At 41.7% G+C, this 26,856-nt stretch overlaps 1 protein-coding gene across 2 annotated transcripts in view; it reads left to right on the forward strand.

Annotated features, from left to right (window-relative positions):
- The window catches only part of LOC122799515 (TRIO and F-actin binding protein), a 3,126,988-nt gene that overhangs the window by 588,074 nt on the left and 2,512,058 nt on the right, over positions 1-26,856 (forward strand). For both annotated transcript variants that reach the window (XM_044068636.1, XM_044068645.1), the window contains exon 3: positions 3,598-3,657. In XM_044068636.1, coding sequence (XP_043924571.1) covers positions 3,598-3,657 — 60 coding nt within the window. The remainder of the gene's footprint in view (positions 1-3,597; positions 3,658-26,856) is intronic.

A 26,856-nucleotide genomic window follows, 5' to 3' on the forward strand; every position in this document is an offset into this window, starting at 1 on the left:
AATGCTAAGATCAGCCCAGAACCTGCCAAAGTGGAAGCCATTTAGGCATGGCCTGCACCTGTTACCAAAAAGCAGGTGAGGGCATTCTTAAGGACAGCAGGGTACTACAGAAAGTTCATCCCCAGTTATAGTACCATAGCTGCTCCCGTCACAGACCTGACAAGGAAGAACAGGCCAGATAAGGTAGTGTGGACCCCAGCATGTGAGCAGGCATTCCAGAAGCTTAAAGAAGCTTTGGGAGGGCCCCCTGTGTTAGCCAGTCCAGATTACAGCAAAGAATTGGTTGTGCAGTTGGATGCTTCGAACCATAGGGTGGGGGCTGTACTTAGCCAGATTTCTTCAGCGGGGGAAGAGCACCCAGTGGTTTATCTCAGTCATAGGCTCCAACCCAGGGAGGAATGCTATGCAGCTGTAGAGAAGAAATGTCTAGCCATAGTGTGGGCATTGCAGAAACTTCAGCCTTATCTGTAAGGAAGAAAATTCACTGTAGTGACAGATCACAATCCCCTAACATGGTTAAACAGAGCCAGCCAGTAAAATGCCAAGTTGCTAAGGTGGAGCCTGGGTTGCAAGCATATGATATGTCAGTGCAGCACCACAGTGGGATTAGCAATGCCAATACACATGGGCTCTCAAGACAGGGAATGGGGTAAGGTATACTCAGATAGACCTAACCCTTTCAAGCAATGTTTCTCAAGGATCACTTGAAAAACTAGCTTGAGTTCTCTAGGGGGAGATGTATGAAGATATATGAAGGCTACCAGCCTAGCTAGACAGAATTTTGTAGATAATTTTGTTGTTTTTAAATATTAATGTAAGCCACAGGCTTGTTCTCTTAAATGTGAAATGACTGTATTGGAGGTTGAAATGAAAAAAATGTAACAACAGTGCACTCTGCTGTAAGAAAGCTGATAAGTCAAGCACTGTGAAATTGTTTGATCTAAAACTCGGAGCCGAGATGCCTAGAGGGAGGCATTCTGCCTATTGTTTTGAGGCCAGAGTTAATGGCTAGAATTTACATGTATAATTTCTTTTATTGCTCTGGCTTCCTAACCAGCTGCAAGATCCTAAAGGCTAGTAACCTCTAAGTTTCTGTTAGCCTGGGAACCAGAAGGAAATGATGTAATCTGAAATGAATCAGTGGTTCTGTGTTATCAATTTAAGGAGAGAAAGAATGAGGGCATTTGGCATTTGTCTTGAGAACATCCAACTCACCAGCACTGCCTTTTTTCTATGTGTAAATTTATTTTAGAAATGTGTTTTCTCTTAGGTATAGCGAGGAACTAGGAATATGAGATTAGTTGTTTTCTGTATTGATGTCAAAACTTTTCTACTGTATTATTTTAAGTATTTCTCTGTGATCTCTGAACTTTTGACTAGCACTGTGTAGCAAGAAGTATCGTCTTGTGTTTTTATTATTTTTTATTAAATATTTTTAAACCTTTCAACTGTGGCTGTTTTTTGTAGAGATAACTTAAGCTCTAGAGTGCATTGCATGTATATAGTGATACTGGCCTAGCCACTCCAATAAGCCTTGACTGTTCAGTTGCACACACCATTTGGATAATAATATTGCACAGCAATAATTGAACACCCTTTGTTAAGGGCCTTTTTAGTAGCTAATAAATATTAGTGGGTAGTGGCAAGTGGTACTACCATATAGTCTGGGTAAAAGGGGCACAGCTGGAGAACCTGTGCCAGCCTTCCCCAGGATTGTCTGTGTGGTTGTATATAACTCTTATCTCAAAGTGTGTGTGTGTGTCAGCTACTTGGGCAGGGACATGAAGCGCTGGTTGGACAGAGAGGGTGCTGGATGTTTTAGCTTGCCCACTAGGCTGAGATCTGGACCCTATAGCTGTGCCAGTGGGGAGTCTGGAGATAAAGGGAGAAACCAGCCCCAGACTGACTGTGATCTCTGTGTGCTTTTAAAGGAAATTGTACTTTACTGTGTGTGTGTATTTTTGTATCCTTTCCCCTATATGGACACCCCTCACTGGTGTTACTGGTGAGGAGTGAGGCTCCTTGATTGCTGGGCCACAGCATAGGCGTCACAACATATATTAGATTATGTTCATTTTTTTAATTTTATTTTTAGGTTCATGGGTACTTACTAGGGTATGGAACTATGAGGATCTTATGAAGTCCAGCCTTACACTCCCATGGTAGTTATTAGCTTTTATGTTTAGTGTACAAATAACCCAGAGATGAGCAGAACAAGGATACATTGTGACATACACTTGATGCCACAATCCATAATGGACAAATAGACAAGGCTGCTAAACTGGGAATGAATTCCTGGTCCCCAACCATTCTTCCAAATTACATTTGAATAGAGAGCTTTGCTTTATGTGGACTGGGATATGGTTGCATAGAAGTGGAATTATGTGTGATATATACATATCCTTCCAACACATTCTGTTTATGTTGCAGAAGAGACTGAGATTCTTTGAGTAGGTGTTTATGCCACCATTGGACTTGGAAATGTGTAATAAGTTTGATAACACAGGGTCTGTTGTGGCCCTATACATGAGGCAGAGATCATCTGTCAGTAGCCTGCATGATACTAAGAAGTAGGACAAGGCTTTGAGATGGTCCACATAGTTTTTGTGATTAAGGCGCTTGATTTTTTTAGTGTAGAAACACTGTGGTCATTTCAGTTGTGACAGGTGTTTAGATAAGTACGTACTCAGTGGGTACTATACTCAATGATCAGCCTAATGAGAGCTGAGTACAGTGGAATTATTGCATTTCGAGCCCTGAATGCCATACCCTTAGATACAAGCAGTGTGATTAAAAAGGACTTCCTTACAATAGTGCATATGTGGTGATCAAAGGACAGTTCATTGTCGACATAGGTTCCCAGATCCCTGACTACTGGATCAATTTTCAGGGTTTGTTGTTAATGCGATAGTTACAAGGGGAGTCATACTTCCCAAAACATATAATTATACATTTCTTGGAATTTAGTTTTAGTCCATTGTTTTCACACCAGCTATATCTTCTGGACTGGCCCATAGCATACATCCAAAACTCATTATAGAATAGTAAAGTTCATGTATTCACAAAATACTTTAGCTTATACATCATAACTTATTTCCCTTGAGAACCTACATTTTGTCTGACACTCATCCTCATATTTGCTAGAATTATCTGCAGGAATTCTAATTTATGATTATTTAAAAAAATTAAATTTCATTTTCATGAGTTGAAGTTCTAGGATTATAAGTGTAATTTGTGGTCATTACCATAATTATTTTAATAATATTTGGTGTATCTATAGTTAAAACACATTCTGTATATTGAAAACTCACTAATGCAAGTTTTAAATTTTGCAAGCAAAACATACAAATTATGGTGAATTGGAGTTCTGTCTTAAAAGGCCAGCGTTCATGAAGTCTTTATTTTTTCAGTAGCCTCCTAGTTTAGATTTCAAGATTTTACAGCATTTGCTTAGAAAAATGAATAATCATTGACCTTGAGCAGCTGTGTTTGGTGCATTTTTGTAGTTAATAACTTCTTTTGTTTTTAATTATACATCTACAAGTTCTTTGTCTGAAAATGCATTTGTTTATATTGTTTTTCTTTCCTTGTCAACAGAACGTCCTGCATCATGCCAAGACTGAAGAGTTGTCTCCACAACTAGAAAGCTTCGAGACAGTAAGTAATCATATATATGTATATGTAAGAGTTCAGACAGAAGTCTGCTTCATTCTAATACCATATTAATATGCAGTCAATATAAGCAGAATATTATCACTGTTTGTAGAACCCACTAAACTAGAAAATGTTATTCATTGGAAGCATTTTACAGGTTTAGTACAGTGTACTTTATCTGTCAAGCAGCAAGACCATTTAATATATGTATTTGTTATGAGATATAGTCAGGAATGGCCGTAATAAAGAAACAGGGGCATGAGATGCATCCATAACTGTAGTATTACTGGAACTATTTGGACAGGTCATATTACATAACACACACCAGTAATAATTAATGCCCATTTACAGTGATACTGTACTTTATATTTTCTGTATATCACTTTTAAATATTAATTGATAATATATAAAAATACACAGAGTAGATTAAAAAGATTGTATTATAGCCATGCTGGTGTGTTGTTTGCTTTACAATGAGTCTGAATTTTAAAACAACTGCAAATATAGAACAAATATATCAACATTCAGCTCCTAATTATCATCTCAAAGAATTTATGATCTTACATGATCCAATCTATCGACTTCAATGACAGAGCTTCCAGCTGTAGGCAGCAGTCTTTTAGCACGTTTAAGACTTATTCTCTTTCAGGAGAGATTTTGAACTGCAGGCCCTTTTATCCAAACATCTTTAGATCACCTTTCATAAACATGTGGTCTCTTTAAGCACACAAGTCCAGAAATTGTGGTAAGGATAGCCACAGAAGAGAATCTCATCCAATCAGTTTATCTTCCAGTCTTCTTCCCTCAGCATGCTAACAAAGGAGAGTAGCTGTTTCACTATCTAGATGTCCATATTTTTTGTTTAAACAATACAAAGAGTATCAAGCAGGATGAACAGCACTTCATTGTTTTTGCCCAAAACAGAGTAGACTGAAAAGTTACTAAGGTCACTATATATGTTCCTGTCAGAATGTGACATATTTTAGCATACAGAATGCAACACCAGTTTACCTAATAAGGAAAGTCACATTTGCTAAGAGCAATGGTTGCTTCTCTAGTCTTTTTCAGGAATACCACAGTGGATGATATATACATTGCTTTGACATGGTCTTAACTGCATAATTTTGCAAGGCACTGTAAGCTGGATGTTAATTCTAGTTCCAGGTCTACCCTGAGAACTACCATACTAAGGGGTATTCTGTCTTGATACCACCCCAGAGGAGGTTCAGACTGGCAACTCTGTCCTGTCATTAAAATGGATGGAATAGATTGCAATAAAATGTAGAAGATTTAGGATTTTTGGTTGGAAATTTTTACATAGATATTTTTATACTCAAAGAAGATGACAGAGAGTTTTTCCTCAGGTAGACAGCAAATGTTGGAGGTGTGATGGGGAAGAAAGAGGTAATTGGGAACATATTTTCTGGGAATGTAATGAGATGGCAGACTTTCGAGATTCCTTGCAGACTACTCTATCAGAGATACTGAGTGAGCAAATGGGTATAACTAGGGAAATTATTTTTTGAGCTATGATAAAGGATCGAAAATGTCTAGACATAGTGAGGCCTTGCTGAGACTAATTATGGTGGCTGCCAAAAAAGCAATTACCAGAAAATGGAAATCAAAGTCTAAACCAGCTGTACTAAAAGCAGTGAATATAATAACATAGATAAAACAACTGGACTTGAGATCTTTAGAAAAGGGTAGGAGCAAATCACATATGAAAAAATATAAGTAAGAAAAAGATCTTTTGAAAAAAGAATGATTTTTATTCAGTCACTATAAAGTAAAAAATAAGGAAGAAGAGTGAAAACTTTGCAAAAGAAACACAGACAAGCTGATTTCAGAAAAGCATTTGAGGTTAGTTTTGCTGATTCTGGTAGTGAGGTAGCAGAAGACATAGGAGGAGTCAGCATAACGAACCTCAAATACTTTTCTGAATCAAATTGTCTGTTTCTTTTGCAAAGTTTTCACTTTTCTTCCTTATTTTTTTACGTTTTAGAGTGACTAAATAAAAAAGCATTCATTATTTAAAAAATATTTTTTTACTTACGTTTTTGCTTAAAAATAAAAAAGAAGGTGGGAAGTCAGCAATGCAGGCAACACCTACATCCAGTGGGAACCAATCATTATGCAGTACACAGTACTTCAGCACCCTGGACAGAACCAGTCACACCCTGGACAGAACCAATCATTATGCAATACACAATACTTCAGCACCCTTCAGCTCAGTGCATTGAAGAAGGTAAAATAACCACAGAGGGACAGAGAGATAGAGCCACAAAGCCAATTTCAATAGAAAGCATTCAAATAATAATTTAGTAATAAAAATGGGAATTGTGGGAACAATACATACATGGGCAGAATTTGAATGAGCTATGTAATGTTTGATTGACAATTAATGGGTAGATTGTAAGTGATGTATAATGTTTGCAACTAAAATTATGTCAGTATGGCTTGTGATGTGAAATGCTTGCAACTAAGATTATGAAAATATGGTTTGATTTAATTTATATAAATGTATGATTGCCTATGTCGCAAGTGATAATTTAATAAAAATGTTTCTTGTTAAAAAAAAAAAAGAAGTGGATGGAATGGATAAAATAAGCTATGAAGATTATGTACTTACCTTAATGGTAAATGTTAATGATCCAAATGTAACCACTTCAACAAACCCACAAACTTTCCCCAGTCCCTAGCTGTTCCATCTGCAGAGATGCCTAAAAGACAGAGCTGCTGTAGTTTTCTTGGAATATTAAGTTATAACTATTTCCAACAAAAATTTTGATCTGAAGAGTAGCTGAGGTGAGGTGAAGTACATTATGGGAGCAGGGAAGAGGTTTGGAACCTGACATGCTGTTGTTGAAGTGGACAAATGTGGATATACCTTTCTTCTATGTACAATCAGACTAGTGCAATTGTTTCTTTAGCAGTCTCCCGTGTCATAAAAATAAGGCAATTTGAAGTCATTATTAAAGATCTTCAGTATCATTTTCAAGAACCACTAAAGTAGATGAAATAGACTTTAACGTTGATGATGATGATGATGATGATGCTGTTGCTGCACTTTATGAAACATCTGAATCAAAGCTTTCTGGTACTGGCACTAAACCATTGTCTTCAGGCAATCTTTATTCTGTGGATTAGATTTTTGGGAAGGGTATCTTGATTGCAGACTCATTTACCCAGGGGATTAACAGTCTTGGCAAAGGCGACAGAGATACCAGATTATGGTGAAATCAGTCTCATGTTTCAGACTTAACAAGACAGAGAAGGAGGTAACAGAGATGGTCAGCAAGGAGAAGAGGAGGAAGCATGGTGAGGCGTAAGTTCACATCTGTAATCTGTTATGGGAAACAATACAGGTAGTAACAAGCAGGGGCATGGAGAAGGTAGAGGAATGGAACTGAACATAACATTGTTAGTTGTGCTACCAGTGTTAGCAGCCATCACACCAAAGAAGGAGAGAATTTGGGAAATGTATGACTGGATGCAGCAGTGAAAAATGGAGAACGGCTTTGATGATGAAAGGAGACCTGACAAAGAGATTAGTTTTATGGCAAGTTCAAGTTGAATTAAATGAGTGCAGTCCAATATTCATCAATTTTCTGTTATTTTTGATGAGAATTTGAATGTTTTGCTGAAGTATACACTGTGCTCTGGAAGCACAGTTGCTTGCATCAGCATAAGGTGGTGTTTTAGTTTTAACTGTTGCAGTTACTGGCCATTGTCTCTCTAGGATGTTCTGTGTAAGTCAAGGACAAAATTCAGGTCCCTAGGCCTTGTATTTTTACTATTGTTTTACTTGTGTATATGCAGGTGATTTATAAGTGTGTGGTTTGTGGATGCCTTGTAAGCAAGGCATGGATCACCTGCAGAAATCTATAGGAGACTGAGTAGAGGGAAAGGCTTTAAGGCATTCTGAGGAAGGCAGGTTTATTAGACCTTGTGTTCTATGTGTAAGGAACCTCTGATGCTGCTCCAGTTGCTGCATAGAGTGGGATGATGACCTCTATGGACCTAGATGTCATGCCCTTACTTATAAGTAGTGCAACATAAAAGGATGTCCTCACCACTGTGATCACACAGTCGTCAAAGGTAAAACTACTGTCTGCATGTGTACCCAGATCCCTGACTACTGTATTGACTCTTAAGGGTACATTATCAACATGGGAAATAGCCAGGATAGTTTATTTCCAAAAGGGTACAATTATGCGTTTCTTAGCAATGAGTTTAAGACCATGATTTTGGCACCATTTGTTAGCCAGAGATAGGCTTCTTGAAGAATTTTAGTGTCTGCAGGGGAGTTGATGATATCCCCCAGCTTGCAATCGTCCGCAAACTTTGTCAGACATAAACTTCCAGTGTTTGCTTCCACTTCAGAGAAATAGATGCCAAAAAGGAGTGAGCCCAGTACCAAACCTTGGGGGTTTTGTTACTGACTGGCCTGTTGGTGAAGGTTGCCTCACCTGTTTTGACCTCCTGGGTCCTATCAGTAAGCCAGCTCACTATCCAGCAGGTAATAAAAGGATTTATACCTAGTTTAGTAAGCTTGTCTATAAATGCCTGCATGGGGTATTATATCAAAAGGCTTAACTGAGTTGAGGTGAGCTGTGTGCACAGTCTTGCCTTCATCCATTGCTTCGGTGCCCCTCTCAGAGAAGTCCACCAGATTTAATAGGCATGACCTTCCTTTAACACACCTGAACTGTTATGGGATCAGCATTTGCAAGTTACTTATGCCCTAGTTTATCATGTCCATGATGATTCTTTCCATGGCCTTTCATATGAGGTTGGTCACACTTATGGGCCTGTAGTTACCCAGATCAGTGGTTGGACCTCCTTTGTGCAAGGGAATGACTGTGGCTGTCTTCCATTCCTTGGGCACAAAACCTGATTGTAAGCTGCAGCCGAAAAGTAATTCAAATTGACCTGAGAGGTCCTATTTCATACTATTTAGTAAGCATCCGGGGATGTTATCAGGGCCCATTGATGCAGAGTTTTTGGCCTTAGAAAGTGCATTGATGACCTGTTCCCTAATAATGTGTGGGGGGATTGTGGTATGCAGTATTTCCTTTGGACTGTCAGGTGGAGGATTTGAGCTGAACTTGTCAGACATGAGGTTTGCTATGGCCTCTGGTTTAGTGTGGGTGATGTCAATTATAATAAATTCTGCACATTGTTGTGTAGTTCTCTTGAGATTACAGACATAGCTGTAGAAAGCTTTGTGACTGTACTTTGCCTGTGAAGCTATTTTTTCTTCAGATTTAGCCATTGATTAATTAACCCTCTTAGCTTGTCTGCTTAGATTGGTCAGGCAGCTTTTAGTATTTCGGGCTTTGTTCTTCCTATGCTTGGCCAAGCTTTTTTTTTTCTGTTGTTGCATAACTAATGGATATTGCGATTCCAATAGGATGGATTGTGTTTTGAGTTTGTCTTATTCTTTTTATGAGTGGGCACAGCTTGCCCTATACAGCTATCAATAGGGCTATACAGGGATTTTGTAAGTAGCTCAGCATATGCTATGGTTTTTACTGGGTTGGGGGGGGGCTTGGAATTTAGCCAAGATGTTGCTTAGTAGAGAGAGGTTAACCTTGGAGTAGCTCCTAAAGGTTTTTGGTTTTACTGGGTCCCCAGATTTAATTTTTATTTCAAGCAATACTGCCTTATGGTCAGCTATGATGAGCAAGGACATTACTTGGAGTGAGGAACATCTCTCCCCCATGTGCGTGAGTACATGGACAAAGATGGTTGTACCCCTAGTCGAAGAATGGAACAACAGTTCCAGGATCTTGGTATTAATGAAGTTTAGAAATTGCTGGGTTTGTGCATTAGAAGTGGTGCAGGATTCCCAATCTATAGAGGGGTAGTTGAGATCCCCATGAAGATCACATTGGGTTGACTGGTGAGGGACTCTAGTACATTGAGAAAAGTAGTATGGGTTTCCTGGGATACGGAGGGAGACCTACAGTTTTCAAGGATATGGTGTGAGATCCTGTTTATGATGAGTTGCTCATGTCTGAGTTCCAGAGGGTCCTACACTTTAACTAGTCTGAAGTTTACTGATTTTAGACACAAACTAGCAGTGTCTGTTTTTTTTAAGGCTGACATAAATTGAATGAAGTTTATTTTCTAGTATTGTGCAATGCTGCACATGGAACTTTAAATTCTGCAAGTAACAGCAGGTAACAGGTTTCTTTGGACTTTGTTAACTCATTCACTCCAATTCACTCCAATGGAGCTCAGGAAGTTTGAACTGTAACTTCCAATGGGCGGAGCCTAAGCCTTTTGACAGAATCAAATTATGTCCTCACATTTCAAGCAAATGTTCATACTGTGGAACCATAGGGGTTGTGAAAGAAGTATAAATGGCAAACTCTTTAGCACAAACTATTTTTATTGTGGTAGTATTCTTTAGGTTCTAGGTCTTAAACCAAATTGTATGTCACAGTAAACACAGTAACTATTATATTTGTGATATTTTCTAAACAACTTAGAATATCTCGGCAACCACTCAAGATACACACATACTGTCAGCAGCATTTTATTCATCTAGCTGAGAGCTTTCATATGAGGCTAAGTAGTTCTTGGTTGTTACTTGGTTGTTGAGATATTTAGAAAAAAGTGATAATTCTATCTATGCAAATTAATATCATAAAAACAACAGTTAATATTGATTTACTTGCACTAGACGGAAGTCAAATATTAATACAGTTGAGTTTGCCATTGTGTGAGCTTTAACATGAAATCTTTTAAAACCTTGTACATAGCATGGTTTTGCAATTATTGATGCAAATATGAACAAGCAGTATTTGATGCCTAGAGCCGTCAGTAGGAGTTAACTGCAGATGCTCCTGGAGGCGTCACTCGGATGTAATGAGTTAAAAGTGGGACTTTGGCTCTATGAAGTCTGATAATAGGTTCATAGGTTCATAGGTAGGTACTAGGCTATCTGCCCGAGAGCATTTATAAGCCTAGCCAGAGTGTGTCGGCTTTCGCCGCCCCATTGATTAATTAACTGATCTTCTGTCAAGCAGAGCCAATGAAGTGATGCAAGGGGTGTATTTTCTGTTACCCATCCACTCGTCAAGGTTTCTCTTGAAGAGTGTTAGTGAGGGGCTGTGCCTGATATAATTTGGAATTTTGTTCCAAAGCATGGGGAGTCTCTGTGACAGGAATCTGTCCCTCCAGCATGTTCTATTTATTGTTGTGACGAGATTTAGCTCACTAGAGCGCGTGGCTCGCAGTGACTTGGATTTCTTTAGGTGGAGCATGTCCATCAATTCTGAGTTGGACATGGCTTTGTAAGTCAGGCAGAGATCACCTCTGAGTAAGTGATATGCCACTGAGTACAGCCAGAGATTTTTCAGTCGGGCTGCATAGGACATATGTTTGAGGCCAGTAATCCTCTTGGTGAGGTACTTTTATGGTCTTTCCAGCTGTTGGAAGTGTCTTGTGAGGTACATCCCAAATGGGACATTGTACCCTATGATGGGTCTAATGAATGACGTGTAGAGGGCACTATAACCTCTTTATTTCTAGATGCAAATCCTTTAATAATTAGATGGGCCACATAGAAGGATTTCCTAACTACTTTGGCAATATGATTGTCAAAGGAGAGATTACTATTTACCTGGGTCCCCATATCTCTAATTACCTCTTCTGTATTAAGGGGGCTGCCACCTATGTGGTAATTTGTGGGTGTTTTGTTTTTCCCAAATGGGATGACTGTGCATTTTTGGCATTTAGCTTGAGGCCATGACTTTGACACCAGGTGTCCGTCTCAGTAAGGCCCTTTTGGAGGATGTCCGTGTCAGCCGGAGAGTCAGTTATGGCTCCCAGTTTGCAGTCATCGGCGAACTTGGTTGGCCATAGTCCTCCTGTGTTTGCCTGTACTTCTGAGAAGTATATGCCAAACAGTAGGGGTCCCAAGACCGAGCCTTGCAGGACACCACTTGTGACTGGTTTAGAGTCGGACCTGGACCCCACTATTCTTACCGTGTGAGTTCTATCTGTAAGCCAGTTGGCAACCCATCTCGTAACATAGGGGTTTGTGTTCAGGCTGGTGAGTTTTTCTGTAATGCCCAAGTGGGGAATGGTGTCAAAAGCCTTGGCGAGTTCAAGGTAGGTTGTGTGAACCACCTTTCCCTCGTCTTTGGCCTTGGTGACTGTCTTGAAGAAGTCAACAAGGTTTAGTAGGCATGATCTGCCCTTAAGAAAGCCGAACTGGGTCGGGTCAAGTGTTTGGAGGTACCCAATGTCTTTCTTAATGAGTTCCATGATGATGCTCTCCATAGCCTTGCAGTCAGCCTTATGGGGTGATAGTTTCCAGGGTCAGTTGTTGCCCCTCCTTTGTGGAGAGGAATAACCGTTGCTGTGCACCATTCTATGGGCACGTAGCCTGTGGAGAGGCTGAGGTTGAACAGCGTGTTTAGGTGTGGGGTTAGTTCATTCTGTAGTTCATGCAAGACGCAGCCTGGCACACCATCTGGTCCCACTGACGCTGTGTTTTTGGCTTTTGAAAGGGCTGTTTTCACCTGTGCATGTCTGATTTTTGGGACACTACACTTTTCCGGTATTGTTGTGGGCCCTTTTGGAGGTGAGAGGAGGGTGAAGTTTGCACTGTATCTATCTGCCAGGATGTTGGCAATATCAGTAGGTTCAGTATATTTTGTGCTATTTTGCACTAGTTCAGTGCATATCTGTGAGTTGCCACATAGATTCTTAACATAGCTAAAGAAGGCTTTGTGGTTATCTTTTGAATCGTTGGCTATTTTTCTTTCGAAGGTAGCCTTGGATGATTTCATGAGGGACCTTAGTTTCTTACTGATACTGATCAGGGATGTCTTTCCTTCTTGGGATTTGCTTTTATTCTAAACTAGTATCCTCCTTCTATTGTATAGCCTGTTTATTGCAGGGGTCCACCAAACTGGTTTCCTTCTCTTAGAGGAGTGAGTCTTGGGTTTGCTAGGGATGGCATGATCCATGCATCCTTGTAGGTGCTCATAGAGTGCATTTGTAAAGGTTTCTGTATCTTGGGCAGCGTTATCCTTTAGCGTGGGGGCTGTGAAACTTACCACCTCTGTCTTAAGTAAGGTGAAGTTTGCTTTAGAAAAGTTTTTGACTGTGGTTTCCTTGGTTGGGGGTGGTGGTGGGGTGTGGACATCCAGAGTGATTAGTTTATGGTCTGAGCTAACCAGTGATGGGTTGACTTCCAGTGTGGAACACCTGTCGCCCATGTTGGTGATGACCAGGTCCAATATGTTTTCACCTCTGGTAGGGGAATTTACCAGCTGATTCAGGGCATTTGAGTTGATGAGTTCCAGGAAGCGTTGGGCCTGAGAATTTGTACTCGAGTAGTTTTCTCAGTGAATGGTAGGGTAATTGAAATCGCCCAATATCAGGGTGTTCGATAGGACCTTCATGTTTTCCAGTGTCTCCAGAAAGGTGGAGTGGTGGTCCTGGGTCATGGAAGGTGATCTGTAGCAGGCCACAATTTGCATTGCAGATTTGCCTGATGTTAGTTGCACATGGATGATATCAGAGGTATCATGCTGCGCCACTAACCTGGAGGTGTAGGTATCCTTGATGAATATGGATACACCCCCTCCTTTTGTGTTTCAGTCCATGTTCTGAGGCCGAAACGTGTGGTATGAGTTGTAGCCAGGTAGTGCTGGGGTGCTCTCTGGAGCCTTGAACCAGGTTTCAGTTACTGCACAGATGTCTACGTTCTCCATACTGAGGAGTGCTTCGAGCGCGTGCATTTTGAGATTTAAACTCCTGGCGTTGAGTAGCATAACCCTCAGTTTTTTGTTAATTGTGCTGTTTACGGAGGTGGGTTTGACTTTTGAGCCTTGCCTAAAAAAGGCACTATGGGGGCAGCAAGAGCCTTGGCCAGTATTCGAAAGCCTGGGGGTGACAGGTGCAAGCCGTCTCTTGTGAAGCAACATGGCTTGTCAAGCATGTCGTCACAGGCTGACAGACACTGGATCCCCTTTGAATGACACCAGAAGCTTAGCCAATTGTTGAAATTGATCATTTTTTTCTTTATACTGAGGTATCATTCTTGGTGAGGGCAGGATGCTACTCAGGGTCAGGGTCATACCAGCCTGGGCTGCATGATCAGAGAGCTCTTCCATGTCTTTTTTCATGTAGTCCAGGGAGGTATGTCTCAGGTCATTCACACCAACATGAACAATGACAGAGTCATATTTGTACTTTTTCTGGAGTGACCTGAGTGCTTGTGGATTCTGGCTCCCGACAGGCAGCTAACAGTAACCTTCTGCTTTTCCAGCCTAGTGAGTGGGACGTCAGTGTGCCTGACTATAGAGTCACCTATTACTAGTGTGTTAGGTATGTTATTTCGCCTTACGGGCTGTGATTGTGTGGCAGACTGATTTTGTGTTTTATGTGTTGTCTGGTTTGTGACGGGACGTGCAGGTTGATTGGGTGTCTGCTTTGGAGGTCTCTGATGCTTTTTCAGGTTTTTGTTTAGAGCCTCCGAGTATGATTTTGTGTATTTATGTGTATTTTTTGCCAGTGCTGTTTTAGTAGATCTGTGTGCGGCTGGAGGTGTGGTGCAAGTGTTAACCTTCTCCTCTTGACTGTCTTTTCCAGTCATGGGTGGCGACAGCTTAGCATCCAGTTTGGCTGGATAATTGCATCTCTCGCATATGTCAGTGTTTTGTGGTAGGAGGAGAGGGTTGTCTGTGTACATGAGGCAGTTGTAAGTGCCTCAGGATACCCAGATTCACCAGCTGGACTGGAGAGTGCACCTGAAGTTGCCCTTTGGTCATGCCTGAATAGTAGGGTGAGCTGCTTAGTCGCTTGGTTGGTGAGGGGTGAATAAAGAGCCTTGCCCTGCTGGGCAATCAGTGTCAGGTTATATTAGTGCTTGCTATTAGGTCTGAGCAAGTGCTGGGCTGTAAGATGCTTTTTGAAGAATTAGGTTGAGAGTTAGACTAGTTTTAAGGAAAAAACTGAAGAGGAGACTTAGTGGAGCCGGGAATAATTTAACCGTAGCTAACCGCAAACGCAATTTTTATAGTAGGGAAATGAACGAGATAGAAATTAGCCCAAAATGGCCAATAAACTACTAATGTCTGGGCTGGAACCACTCCTCCAGGGACAGATAGGTTGCTCAAAGCTCCCCTCTCTCACAGGTGAACAGAGAAACTTCCTTCTATCCAAGTAAGTTATGGTCAACTCAGAAACTAGTATCACAGCCCTGAATTCAGCACTAACCTGAAAACTGGACTATGCTATCTTAGAAAGGTGGGAAATAAGGATTTTTTTTGTTTTGTTTTTTTTTTTTGTTTTTTTGAAAAGATAAGTAATCAGATAAGTAAATGTTTACCAGTATTATGTAATTTCAGAAAATCTCTCATAGCCACTTGTCAGGATCTGAGACATTTCCCAAGTTTAAATTGCAGCTACAATACCAGTTAGTCGGAGCTTGCCTTCGATAGTAGGTACAAGGACAAGGGGACTGCATTCCTGAGACAGAGCTGAAGCTGGAAAAACAATGCCTTTTAGTTCTCTGCAACTGTTATTTGAACATTAAAGTGACAGGACAGAGCAAATATTTAACTAAAAATAGAGTAATTAGCTTGTCTGACAATATTGTTTGAGTTATCTAATGTTTAAATAATTTACTTTATATTTCTTGTGCAATACTGTATTTTTGTAATTTGAATTCATTTGTATTTCCTGCTTTTATTTATTTTAAGTAAATAAGTTTATTATTCAATTTCAGAAGTGTGTGGCTGGTAATTTGTTAGTGTACTTAAGAGAATTCCTTTGGTCTGTGAAAGCACTTCTTCACAGAAGATTATTGGTTCATGGGATGGGATACCAGAGTGGGTGGTGCAGAGCAAATCTACAGGGGCACTAGAAAGGCAGGGAGCAGATGAAGAAGATGGGAGGGTAGAGAAGAAAGAAGGAAAGTTAAAATGTTGAATGTGCTTAAAGGGTGAAAGACTAGGATTATTGTCATCTTCTGGCATCAAACAAAATGTAGTATGACAAAATGCTTATGGTGTGTTTTTAAAAAATCATCAAGTAACAATCTTTTTTTTTTTTTTTTTTTTTTTTTTTGAGATGGTAGTAGACCACAAAACACTGACATTTTCTATTGCAATATTACCAACTTTTTCTGGAAGTATCTTTGAATCGTCAGCCATCTTAAGTTTTCCGTTATTCCTTCTGTAAACTTAATCATCAGTAGATTTCACTTGACACAGTTTTGGTCCTGCTACTTCTTAAATTCCTATAGTTTATATTATACACTTGACAAATTCTGTTTATTCATCAAAAGTGACATCTACACTCAATTTATGTTCCTTATAGCTGTTAGATTCTTTGTGTCTATCCCCCAAGAGAAAAACTTTTGATTTATTTGATTCATTTTTAATGTCAGACACATTAGTATGATTCTCAAGCTATAAGTAATAGTAGTTTAGATTTAAATTATCTTTCATATTAATTGGAGATGTTGATAAACCTATACCTTAATGTGGCAAATTCCTGTACTTTAGAAATGGACAAATAAGAGTCAGTAAGTAGTGAACTGTCACATTTTCTTATCACTTTTTTAATGATTTGTACTTTTCTCCATTTGCACATTACTCTGAGCATAGAGTTGAGCAAGTATGCTTAACTTCACAGTTGCTAGCAAATCCTTGAAATTATTGGCTTGAACATGGAGGATCATTATCCCAAATAACTTATTTTGGAATTCTACATCTAAAGGAAACAGGAAATAAGAAACATAGAAAACTTCCAGACACTGGACCCAGCTCAGTTTGGTTTTGTCAAGGGCAGGTAATGCCTTCTCAACCTGGTGCACGTGTTTGAGAATGTTACTATAACAATGGATGAGGGTAAAATGGTGCATACTGCCTACCTTGACCTGTCCAAATAATTTGACACAGCTTCTGACTCAGGCATTGTTGACAAACTCAAGAGGTTAGGTATGAACCATTATGCCACTTAGTGTATAGCCAGTTGGCTCAGACAAGACCCAGGAAGTATGAACTGGGAAGTCCACCTCTGCAAAGAGGCCAGTTACAAATGGAGCCCCTCAGGGATCGGTTCTGGAGCTGCTGCTTTTTGACATTTACTTCTCTGAAGTCAAGGCTAATGTCAAGAGCCTCTGGCTGACCAAATCTGCAGATGACTGCTGATACGGTTTTGTACTTAAAGGGGTAGGTCTGCTGCAGTCTTCAGTGTGTCCTCCTTTGGATGAGATACCTAGTAACAATTACCTGTTGTCAGTTTGCCATCCATTTTCTATTGCAATATTACCAGCTTACCAATTTTTTTACAGTAACATATGCAATTTATTCTTCAAGGACAGCAGCCACTGAATTTATAGATGAAACACTGAAATATAAAATTGTTTGCTAGCTGCAGCCTCTTAATTTGTTACAGATCTGTTTAATGTGGAATTATTCAGATGACTTTTACTTCTCTAAGGATTGTGTATATTGCCTGGTATTGGTGGATGTAATGACAGAATTTTGAGGGGCCTTTTATGGTTGAAATGTTCTGAAATGGGCAGTTTTATCATTATTGGGTCATAGGTTTTGTTTCATTGCTTACCAGAAAAATGTTCAAAACTACAAATTTAAAACACACTCTTAACAAGTGGTGCTGTATTATACAAGGAATATAATTTAATAGAATCAGGGAGGTGAATCAAAGAACACATCCATGTACGCATTGTCCTGGAAATGCGTCTAGGGTCCTATGGTTTGAAAACATCTAAAAGGTAAACATTATCTGAAACTGTCCAAATGCATTTTCTTTGAATGTGAGTTTCAATGGCAGAGAAGTTTACTAAAGCTAAGATCTGATGTTGTCAATTTTCATTCATTCTGCAACAGTTGGGTTTGGATCTGATCCTCAGGTCCATCTCTGCTGTTAGTGTAGCTTATGGCCACCTAAAAACTCTTGAGCTCCTCCCTACACCAGTATGGGGCGTCCATATAGGAAAAGGATAATAAGTGCACCAACCCCTAACATACCCCAGATCTTGTTTGCCACTTTTGCGAAATCGACGTGGTCATCCATGTCTCTCGAGTTGCATTATTCAGCTGTGATATTTTTAAGTGATATTTTTCTTCGCCGTTATAACTTTCCTTTTTTCTTTTTTTCACACTTACACCCTAGTTTACACGTAATGTATTCTCGCTTTCCATTCCTGGTGATTTTTCCCCATTATTTAGTTGTACTTCCTAATTCACTTTATCTTACACTCCTGTGTATTATTCAGTACAATTGTGGGTATTTTTTCCACCCTTGCCTTTCTAATCTTAAAAAAATAAATAAATAAAATATTATTTACTCCTTTTTTTGTTGCTAGTCTTTTGCATTAGCAAAAATGTTGGAGAAAGTTCCTTCGGGTTTAAAAAATGCCAGGAATGTGGGCATACGCTTCTGATTTTAGATGCACATGATTTATGTGTATATTGTTTGGGCCCAGATCACCTGAATATGGATTGCTCTGTTTGTAAAAAATTCAATCCTTGTGCGATTGCGGAAAGAAAATATATGCTAATTTAGAGGGAATTATTGCCTACTAGTTTCACTGAAGCCATTACTGGGGCTCAGACCCCCAAAACAAAACTTAAGGAGGCTTCAAAAAGGTCCCTGAGACCATCTGGTTCTTCCATTCTGTTGTCGATGGAGCCTCCGAGAAAGAAACAGAAGACAGATGCAAAAGCTTCTGCTTTGAAGCCAACTTCACAGTCAATGAAAACTTTGTCAGATCCAACCACCTCAGATCTGAAACCTCTTCTTCGGTCCCGATACTCACCCACCATTGACCTGGTGCCATCCAGGTTACCATCCCCTTTTATTGAGAGATAACACTCAAAATCTCCCTCATTAGCCTCCTCTTGTTCTTCCAGGAGTCTGACCAAAGCTGATGTGGATAGGAGGATGATGGTGTTTCTCTTGGTGCAAATACAGATGGGTGTTCTTCCAGCTCCTACCCCTTCAGGTCTGGAAGTCTTGGTTTGCACTACCCCTCCACTCTCGGCTTCTTCTCCAATCCAACCATCTGGTTCAGAGCCCCTGGATCTGAGTCTGCTAAAACTATCTGTACTGGATCCAATGATTTTGTTATCCTCGGCTTGGATATCTTCTCTGAGTGCTTCTGCTCTGATGAGTTCAGAGCTAGATGACTCTTGGAGGCCTAGCGTCCCTGCAAGATCCAAGGTGCTGGAGTCGATTCCGAAGTTGTCAGAGCTCTCTCTGCTCATTGGAGCCTCAGCATTGGACAGCTCAGCTTTGACCTTCACCTTGGGTGGACTGTCTTCGGGGCTGAGGGAGTCAGTGAGGCAGAAGTATGTCTTCTTGGAGCCATCAACTTATTTCTCCCTGGGGCATTCTGCTTTTGAGGTGGTGGAGAGACATTTCTCTGCTTCAGCATGACGCACAGTTTCTCCACCCTCAGATCTCCCATTAGAATCACATGTGTCTTTACACTTTGAGCCTCAACATCCGACTCCATACAGACAGCCAGTCCAAGCACTCCAGGTTACCTAGCAGGGTATCACCATCTCTTCTGATACTTCTCTGGAGCATCCCACTGAAGACGTACCTCAGAAGAGAAAGTGCAGAAGGAGGCACTTCTATTCCCTGCAAGCATCTATCACAGAGGATCCTGATTTTGACGAAGGAGAAGGATCCCCAAAATCACCACCTGATGACATCTCATTTGGAGACATCCTAGAGATCCTTATACAAAGATGTGGGCTTGTCCTCCCAAAATCATTCTCAGCATGAATTGGTATTCCTGGAGGTGTTGGGATCTGTCCCGTCTACCTCCTGGGTAACTCCACTCACTGACACGATCATTGATTTGATATTGAAGTGGGTGTGGAAGAAACCTGACTCAGCTGAACCTATCCCTGAGAGACCAGATCATACTCTGACACCACCAGCAGGAAGGGAGTTTGGTACTAAGGAAGTACCTGTGGATGGTCATGGCGTTGGCCACTAAAAAAGAACTTGCAGTAAAAAGTTGCACTATCCATCCCCCTAACAGGGAGTTGAGGGCTTTGGACAGATTTGGGAAGCATGTCTATACTTCAGCGACCTTCGCTCTTAGGTCGCTGAACTATTTGGCACATTTTACTAGATTGCAAAGAGACTGTAAGGAACTGTCAAATTGACTTTCAGAGACCACTACTGCTGATACTCAGATGTCTGTGGCCTCACAGTTGGCAACCCTACAGTCCATTCCTAACTCGTCCATGAGGCTTATTTCTCATGCAGCTGAATGTACCTCAAGGACAGCAGGTTCAGGCATCATAATTAGGAAGCATGCCTGGATGCGCTTGTGTGACTTCGCAGAGCCTTTCAAGTCCTCTTTCTTCAATGCCGTCTTTAATGGAACTTCTGTATTCAGCCCCAAAGTGAGGAACACGCTTTCCATTTGAGAAAAAGAAGGAAAGACTCTCTGTGCTGTGGAAGTATATTTTTCAACCCCTCAAAGGACCTTTTCTAGGAGCCAACAAGGAGGATGAAAAATGTGGTTCAAAAAGTGTCAGGGTCCTTTCCAACATCCACATAGAGACAGAGAGGCAGAGTAGGGAACTCAAATGGAAGATGCCACCGATGGAGTAGAAATGGCCCACAAAACCAAGGGTCTAGGGATTCTTTCTCAGACAGACCTTATCAGCACTCCAGAAAGGAAGCCCAGTTGCCCCCCTCTGGAGGCAATCAGGGATCATCTATCCCTGCACCAGAGAGCCTGGCTAGATATCAGAAAAGATACCCAGGTGCAGAGGATCATTTCCAGAGGTTATATAATTCCCTTTTCCCATCCACCTCCATCCCCATGAAAATTTCCCAATGTTACATCCAATCAGAGGAAAAACAATAGCACTAGAAATACAAAAGCTGCTAGGAAAAAAAGTTAACGAAGAAGTCCCACCAGACCAGACAGAATCTGGAACTTACTCAAGATTCTTTTTAGTACCAAAGAAAACAGGGGACTGGAGACCAATTTTGGATCTCAACAACTTGAACAAATCAATTCGACACACAAAGTTTCGGAAGGTCATGTTTCAGTCCATTTTGCCCTTTTTGGGCAAGGAAGACTGGGTGTACTCGATAGACCTTCAGGGCGCAAACTTTCACATAAAAATGAAGAAACAGTCCAGAAGGTTTTAATGCTTCATTACCAGATGTTCTTTGTGTTTCACTGTTGCAGTCATCAGCTGTGGGCTATCCCTGTTGTGGTAGCCCGCTGCCGGCCCGAATACCAAAGTCAGTGTTTTTCTGCGTCAGCTGCAGTCGCCTGTAGACTGATGTCAGGTCATCAGTGCTAGAATGCAAGGCAGCTGACGCCATTACACCAGTCTTTCTTGCCGTGGAGCCTGTAGCAGAAGCAGTTTGCAAGTGTGCCAGTCGGTCGCTACCAGAGCTCAGATCACAGCTGAAAACATCTAAAGCTAAGAACCCCATTGGGGATCTCTTTTTCTTGCACTAATTGATGTCTGAAAAAGTTAACAGTTGTCTCGCCTGTCGAAAGCAGATGCCACACCGAGACTTCCATTCATACTGCATCACTTGTTTAGGCCCAGACCACGACATCGCCCATTGACAGTTCTGTGCCCTCTTTAACGCGAGAACCATTTGTGATGCTCATGCACTGGCCCAGCAATTAAGGAGCCTCAATCCTCACCACTAACACCAGTATGGGGTGTCCATATAAGAAAAGGATAATAAATACACACACAGTAAAGTACAGTTTCCCTTAGGAGCACACAGAGATCACAGTCTGGGGCTGGTTTCTCCCTTTCTCTCCAGGTCCCCAATAAGACACCCCACTGGCACAGCTATAGAGTCCAGATTTCAGCCTAGTGAGCAAGCTAAAACCTGCAGCACCCTCTCTATCCAACCAATGCTTTGTGCCCCATCCCAAGTAGCTGACACACACACACTTTGAGATAAGAGTTTATACAACCACACAGACACTCCTGGGGAAGGCTGGCACAGGTTCTCCAGGTGTGCCCTCTTTTACCCAGACTATACAGTAGAAATCACTGCCACCACCCAGCTAATATTTATCAGCTACTCAAAGGCCCTTATGAAAGGGTGTCCAATTATTACTGTGCAGTATTATTATCCAAATGGTAAGTGCAACCAGTCAAGACTTATTTGGAGTAACTTGGTACAGTATCACTATGTACATGCAATGTACTCTAGAGCTTAAATTATCTCTACACAAAACAGCCACAGTTGAAAGGTTTAAAAATATTTAATAATAAATAATAAAAACACAAGACAATACTTCTTAAAACACAGGTCTAGTCAAGAGTTCAGACATCACAGGAAAATGCTTAAAATAATTCAGTAGAATAGTTCTGACATCACAGAAAAACAAACTAGTCTAATTTTCCTATTTTCCTATCTATAGCTAAGAGAAAACACAGTTCTAAAATCCTACTTACATATAGATACAGGCAGTATTGGTGATGTTGGATGTTCTCAAGACAAATGTTAAAATGCTCTCATTCTTTCTGTCCTTAAATTGATAACACAGTACCTCTGATTCATTTCAGATTACATCATTTATTTCTGGTTCCCAGGCTAACAGACTCAGAGGTTAATAGCACCTTTGATCTTGCAGCTGGTCAGGAACCAGAGCAATAAAAGAAATTATACATGCAAATTCTAGCCCTTAACTCTGGCCTCAAAACAGTAGGCAGAATTCCTTCATCCAGACATATCGGCTCCGAGTTTTGACATCAAAGAATTGACTTGTCAGCTTTGTTACAGCAGAGTGCATTGTAGTTACATTTTGGAGTTCCACATTTAACACCAATTTCCCAATTAAGAGAACAAGCCTGTGGCTTATATTAATATTTACAAATGACAGAATTATCTACAAAATTCTATCTGGCTAGGCTGGCAGCCTTCACCTATCTGTACACCATTCGTCGTAGAGCTCTTTTTGTGGACAGGTATTTTCATCCTCTGTCTTCACAAATGGCGTCTGTCAGTCAACAATCCGTAGAGCCTCCAACAAAACATAGAGATAAAGATAGAGACAGACCACACAAGGCTAAGCCTTCTGATGACTGTTCTGCTAAGCAGGTCATCAGTTCTCTGGAATTTAATGAGGTGATTTCGCAACCCCTGATGCCTGATGCGATAGCTATGCAGGCCTCTACCGAGACCCTTTTGGAGTCCGGTATGCTGCAGAAATCTTCTTCGTCTTCAAAGCCTTTGGTTGTCTCTGCCTCGGTTGGGTCCGGAGTCGTGACGCAGACACTGGCTTCCAAGGTGGTCTTTCACACTACCGATTTTAGTCAGAAAATGATGTCTTCACACCCGACTACGGTTTCTCTCAGACCGATGAATACCCTTAGCCTAGAAGCCAGTCCACCCCTAGAAAATCTGCCTCTAGCCACCATCTTACTCCCGCCCCTCCACCTGAGGACCAGATGGTTAAGATGGTAGAGAATCTTATTTCCCTTATCAGGGGCAGTCAAGCCACAACTTCTAAAAGGAAAAGACACCCTTCTCCTGAATTATTGACAGAGCAAGATTCTGAGGAATCTGATTATTCAGATTTTGAAGAGGAATAGCAACCTCTGACTGCTTATGAGGATTCAGATGCAGAGGAATGCATCCCTTCTGCCTTCCCACCAGAAGACCTCTCCTTTGGGAAAACCCTCCACACCGTCAGAGAACATTTCCAATGGGACTCTCAGGACTTCCGTCAGCAGAGAATTTCTAGACCTGCCCCAGCACAGACCACTGGCCATCCCCCCCTATTTTAGAAGTGGTGGATGATGTTTTCCATGAATCCAGTTTAGCCCTCCCACCTGTTCCCAGTAAACCAGACAGGTATTACAGAGTACCGAACTCTCACAAATAGCTGTACAGAAGTCCTGCTGCAGACCTGGCGGTCATTACACAGGAACCTAAGGGATCCAGGACTAGTTCTGCAAAGAATCCTACACCTTCTGATAACGATGCTAGAGCTCTGAACAGATGGGGTAAAAAAGTTTACACCCCTGCAACCTTAGCTATCAGAGCTCTCAGCTGTCACTTCCATATGTTAAAATATCAACAGCACACTTTGGAACTATTAAAGCAAAAGATTTCTACCTTTCCTGACTGTGCCAGTTCTAAGGAGTTAGCAGATTTGTTGCACTCTACTTGTCAAGTAGCAAAGCACTCTTTACACTGTGGATATGACACACTAGAAGCCTCTAGCAGGGCAGCAGTGTCTGGATCTGTCATTAGGAGACATGCATGGTTGAAGGAACAACCTCTACCTGATCATGTCAAGTCTAAATTAACTGCTGCACCCTTGGATAAAGACCACTTGTTTGGAGAAAAAGCAGAAGAGGTGCTTAAAAAGATGGAAGACAAAGCAAAATCTATGCAAACAGTAAATGATTTCTTTCAGGTTCAACCTCCTAGATTCAGCAGGAATTTTCCTTCTAGGCACTGGTCCTTTCCTGCCCCTAGCAGACAGGGGCAAACTAAGCCCTGCATGGACAGGCCACTCAGGTCCCTATCCCAGGGACAACAAAGACCCAAACAGTGGACCACTTCTGCCTCTAAGGCAGGGTGTTCTAATAATCCCTCTTTGGAAAAAACTCTCAGTGAGTCCCACACCCCCTCCTCTGCCCTCCTTTTTCCCACCAAAAGCTCGGAGGAAGGCTGTCCCTCTGTAACAAAGGACCAATAGGTCTTAAAGATCATTTTTCAAGGATACAAATTCACTTTCAATGAACTTCCTATTCCCAGAGGGTACCCAGACTTACCTCCAAAGCAGTAGGCAGGGGCATTAAAACAAGTCAAAACTCTCATATCCCAGGGGGCAGTAGAATCTGTTCCCACAGATCAAACAGGCAAAAGGATTTTACTCCAGGCTATCCTTGTTCCCAGAAAGGAGGGCACTTGGCACCCCATCCTGGATCTGTCCATTCTGAACACCTCCCTATTGGTCCCCAAATTCAAAATGCTAACCTTGCAGTGGCCACTGCCTATGCTGACAAAAAATGCCTGGTTAGTGACCTTGGACCTAAAAGATGCCTACCACCACATCCCTATAAGGGAGTCCTGCAGAAAATTCCTGCATTTCAGAGCAGACTCACAGCTCTTTCAGTTCTCTGCTCTTCCCTTTGGCTTACCTACTGCTCCCAGGGTTTTCACCAAATGTTTGGCCCCGGCCGTAGCATTTTGCAGGCAGAGAAATATACAGATTTACACTTATCTGGATGATTGCCTCATTCAGGCAGAGTGCAAAGAAAAGCTGCTCCAACACCTCCACTTTGTCAAAACCCTCCTAACTTCCTTGGGTTTCACCATCAACGAGAAGAAATCAAAACAAGCACTCTCCAGGAGGATCATTTTCCTGGGAGCACTGCTGGACACAGCATCCCAAATGGCTTTCCTATCCCCAGAAAAGCAGAACTTCCTGCCTCTATGCTTTACCCAGCTGGCATCTAAATGTCATCTCACAGTGAGGAAGTTCCTGCAAGCCTTGGGGTACATGGCATTTTGGATCCTTCAAATCCCTCTGGCCAGGCTTCACATGAGGAAACTTAAGTGGTATCTAAAGAACCTTTGTTGTCAACACTCACAGCCTCTAGAGTCCTCTCTCCCTCTGATCCCCTGTATAAGGGCCAAGTTTCTCTGGTGGGCAGGGACCTGTGCCAAGAACCAGGGTCTCCCCTTCATCATCTGCCCTATGGGGCAGACCATCTTCACCGATGCCTCAGACATTGCTTGGGGCACCCACCTAGCAGGCAGGTGCTCCCAAGGTCTTTGGGATGCCCATCACCTTCCTTTACGTATCAGACAGAAGGAAATTATGGCAGTGCAAAAGGCTCTGACATCCTTTCAACCCCATCTCAGGCCAGGGGTTCTCCTTACCAAAACAGACAACACCACAGTAATGTGGTACATCAACAAGCAGGGAGGGACATGATTTTACCCTCTTTGCAGGCTAGCCATGAACCTCTAGCTGACTGCCTCCTCCATGGGATTACACCTAATAGCCAAATACCTACCAGGGATCAACAACACCCTGGCAAACCACTTAAGCAGACACTTACTGGACCCCCACTAATGGCAGTTCCACATAAAGATCTTTTTGCAAGTCACTCAAGTGTGGGGAAATCCGAAAGTGGATCTCTTTGCTTCACACCTCAACCACCAGCTAAAGAAATTCTGTACCAGGGAGTATCACCACCTAGCATGGAAGGTGGATGCCTTGACCTTCCCCTGGAACTCCCTCTTCATGTATGCATTCTCCCCTCTGCCTCTTATTCCCAATGTTCTCATCAAGATAACGGAGGAGAGACCCAAGGCCCTCCTCATTGTTCCAGATTGGCCCAGACAGCATTGGTACCCCTTGCTGCCCAGCCTGACATCTCAGCCTCCCATGCAGCTTCCCCAGATCCCAAACATCTTGATTCAAGCACAGGGGAAATGCTTCACCCAGACTTGCAGACTGTCTATCAGCATAGCTGATACTCCCAAGGTAAGCAAGGGGCTTCTCCTAAGCAAGCAGGTCGTAGACATTATCACTGAGGCCAGAAGGCCCAGCACCAGAAAATCTTATGCAGGGAAATGGAAAAGGTTCTGCTCCTGGAGCCAGTCCAGAGGGGCCAGTTCCTCACAACCTTCTGTCCCTGTTGTCCTGGACTATCTAGTGAAATTACTCAATAGTGGCCTCTCCTTCTCTTCTGTTAAAATCCACGGCTCAGCCATTTCAGCTCATTTTAATGCAGACTAGCCCCTGTTCTCTCATCCTTGGATTAAACAATTCCTCAGAGGGGCTTCTAATATCAGACCTCCCAGAAGGCCTCCCACGCCAGCCTGGGACCTAAATTATGTTTTGGAAAAACTAACCTTACCACCCTTCGAACCTGCTGCTTCAGCAGAACTGAAATACCTCTCCTGGAAGACTGCTTTTTTGCTAGCTATCACCTCAGCCACAAGGGTTTCTGAACTTCAGGCACTGATGGCCATTGAACCCATCATCATTTTCCATGCAGACAGGGTTTCCCTTAGGTTTAATCCCTCCTTTATGCCCAAGGTGGTATCTAATGTGACTCTCAACCAGGCCATTCATCTGCCCACCTTCTTCCCTAACCCTAAAAGCAAGGGGGAAAGAATTCTGCACTCTCTAGATGTACACAGATACCTCGGATACTACCT

The sequence above is a fragment of the Protopterus annectens genome, chromosome 1.part0, assembly GCF_019279795.1.
Source record: "Protopterus annectens isolate FY-2018-M chromosome 1.part0, PAN1.0, whole genome shotgun sequence".
NCBI lineage: Eukaryota > Metazoa > Chordata > Ceratodontiformes > Protopteridae > Protopterus > Protopterus annectens.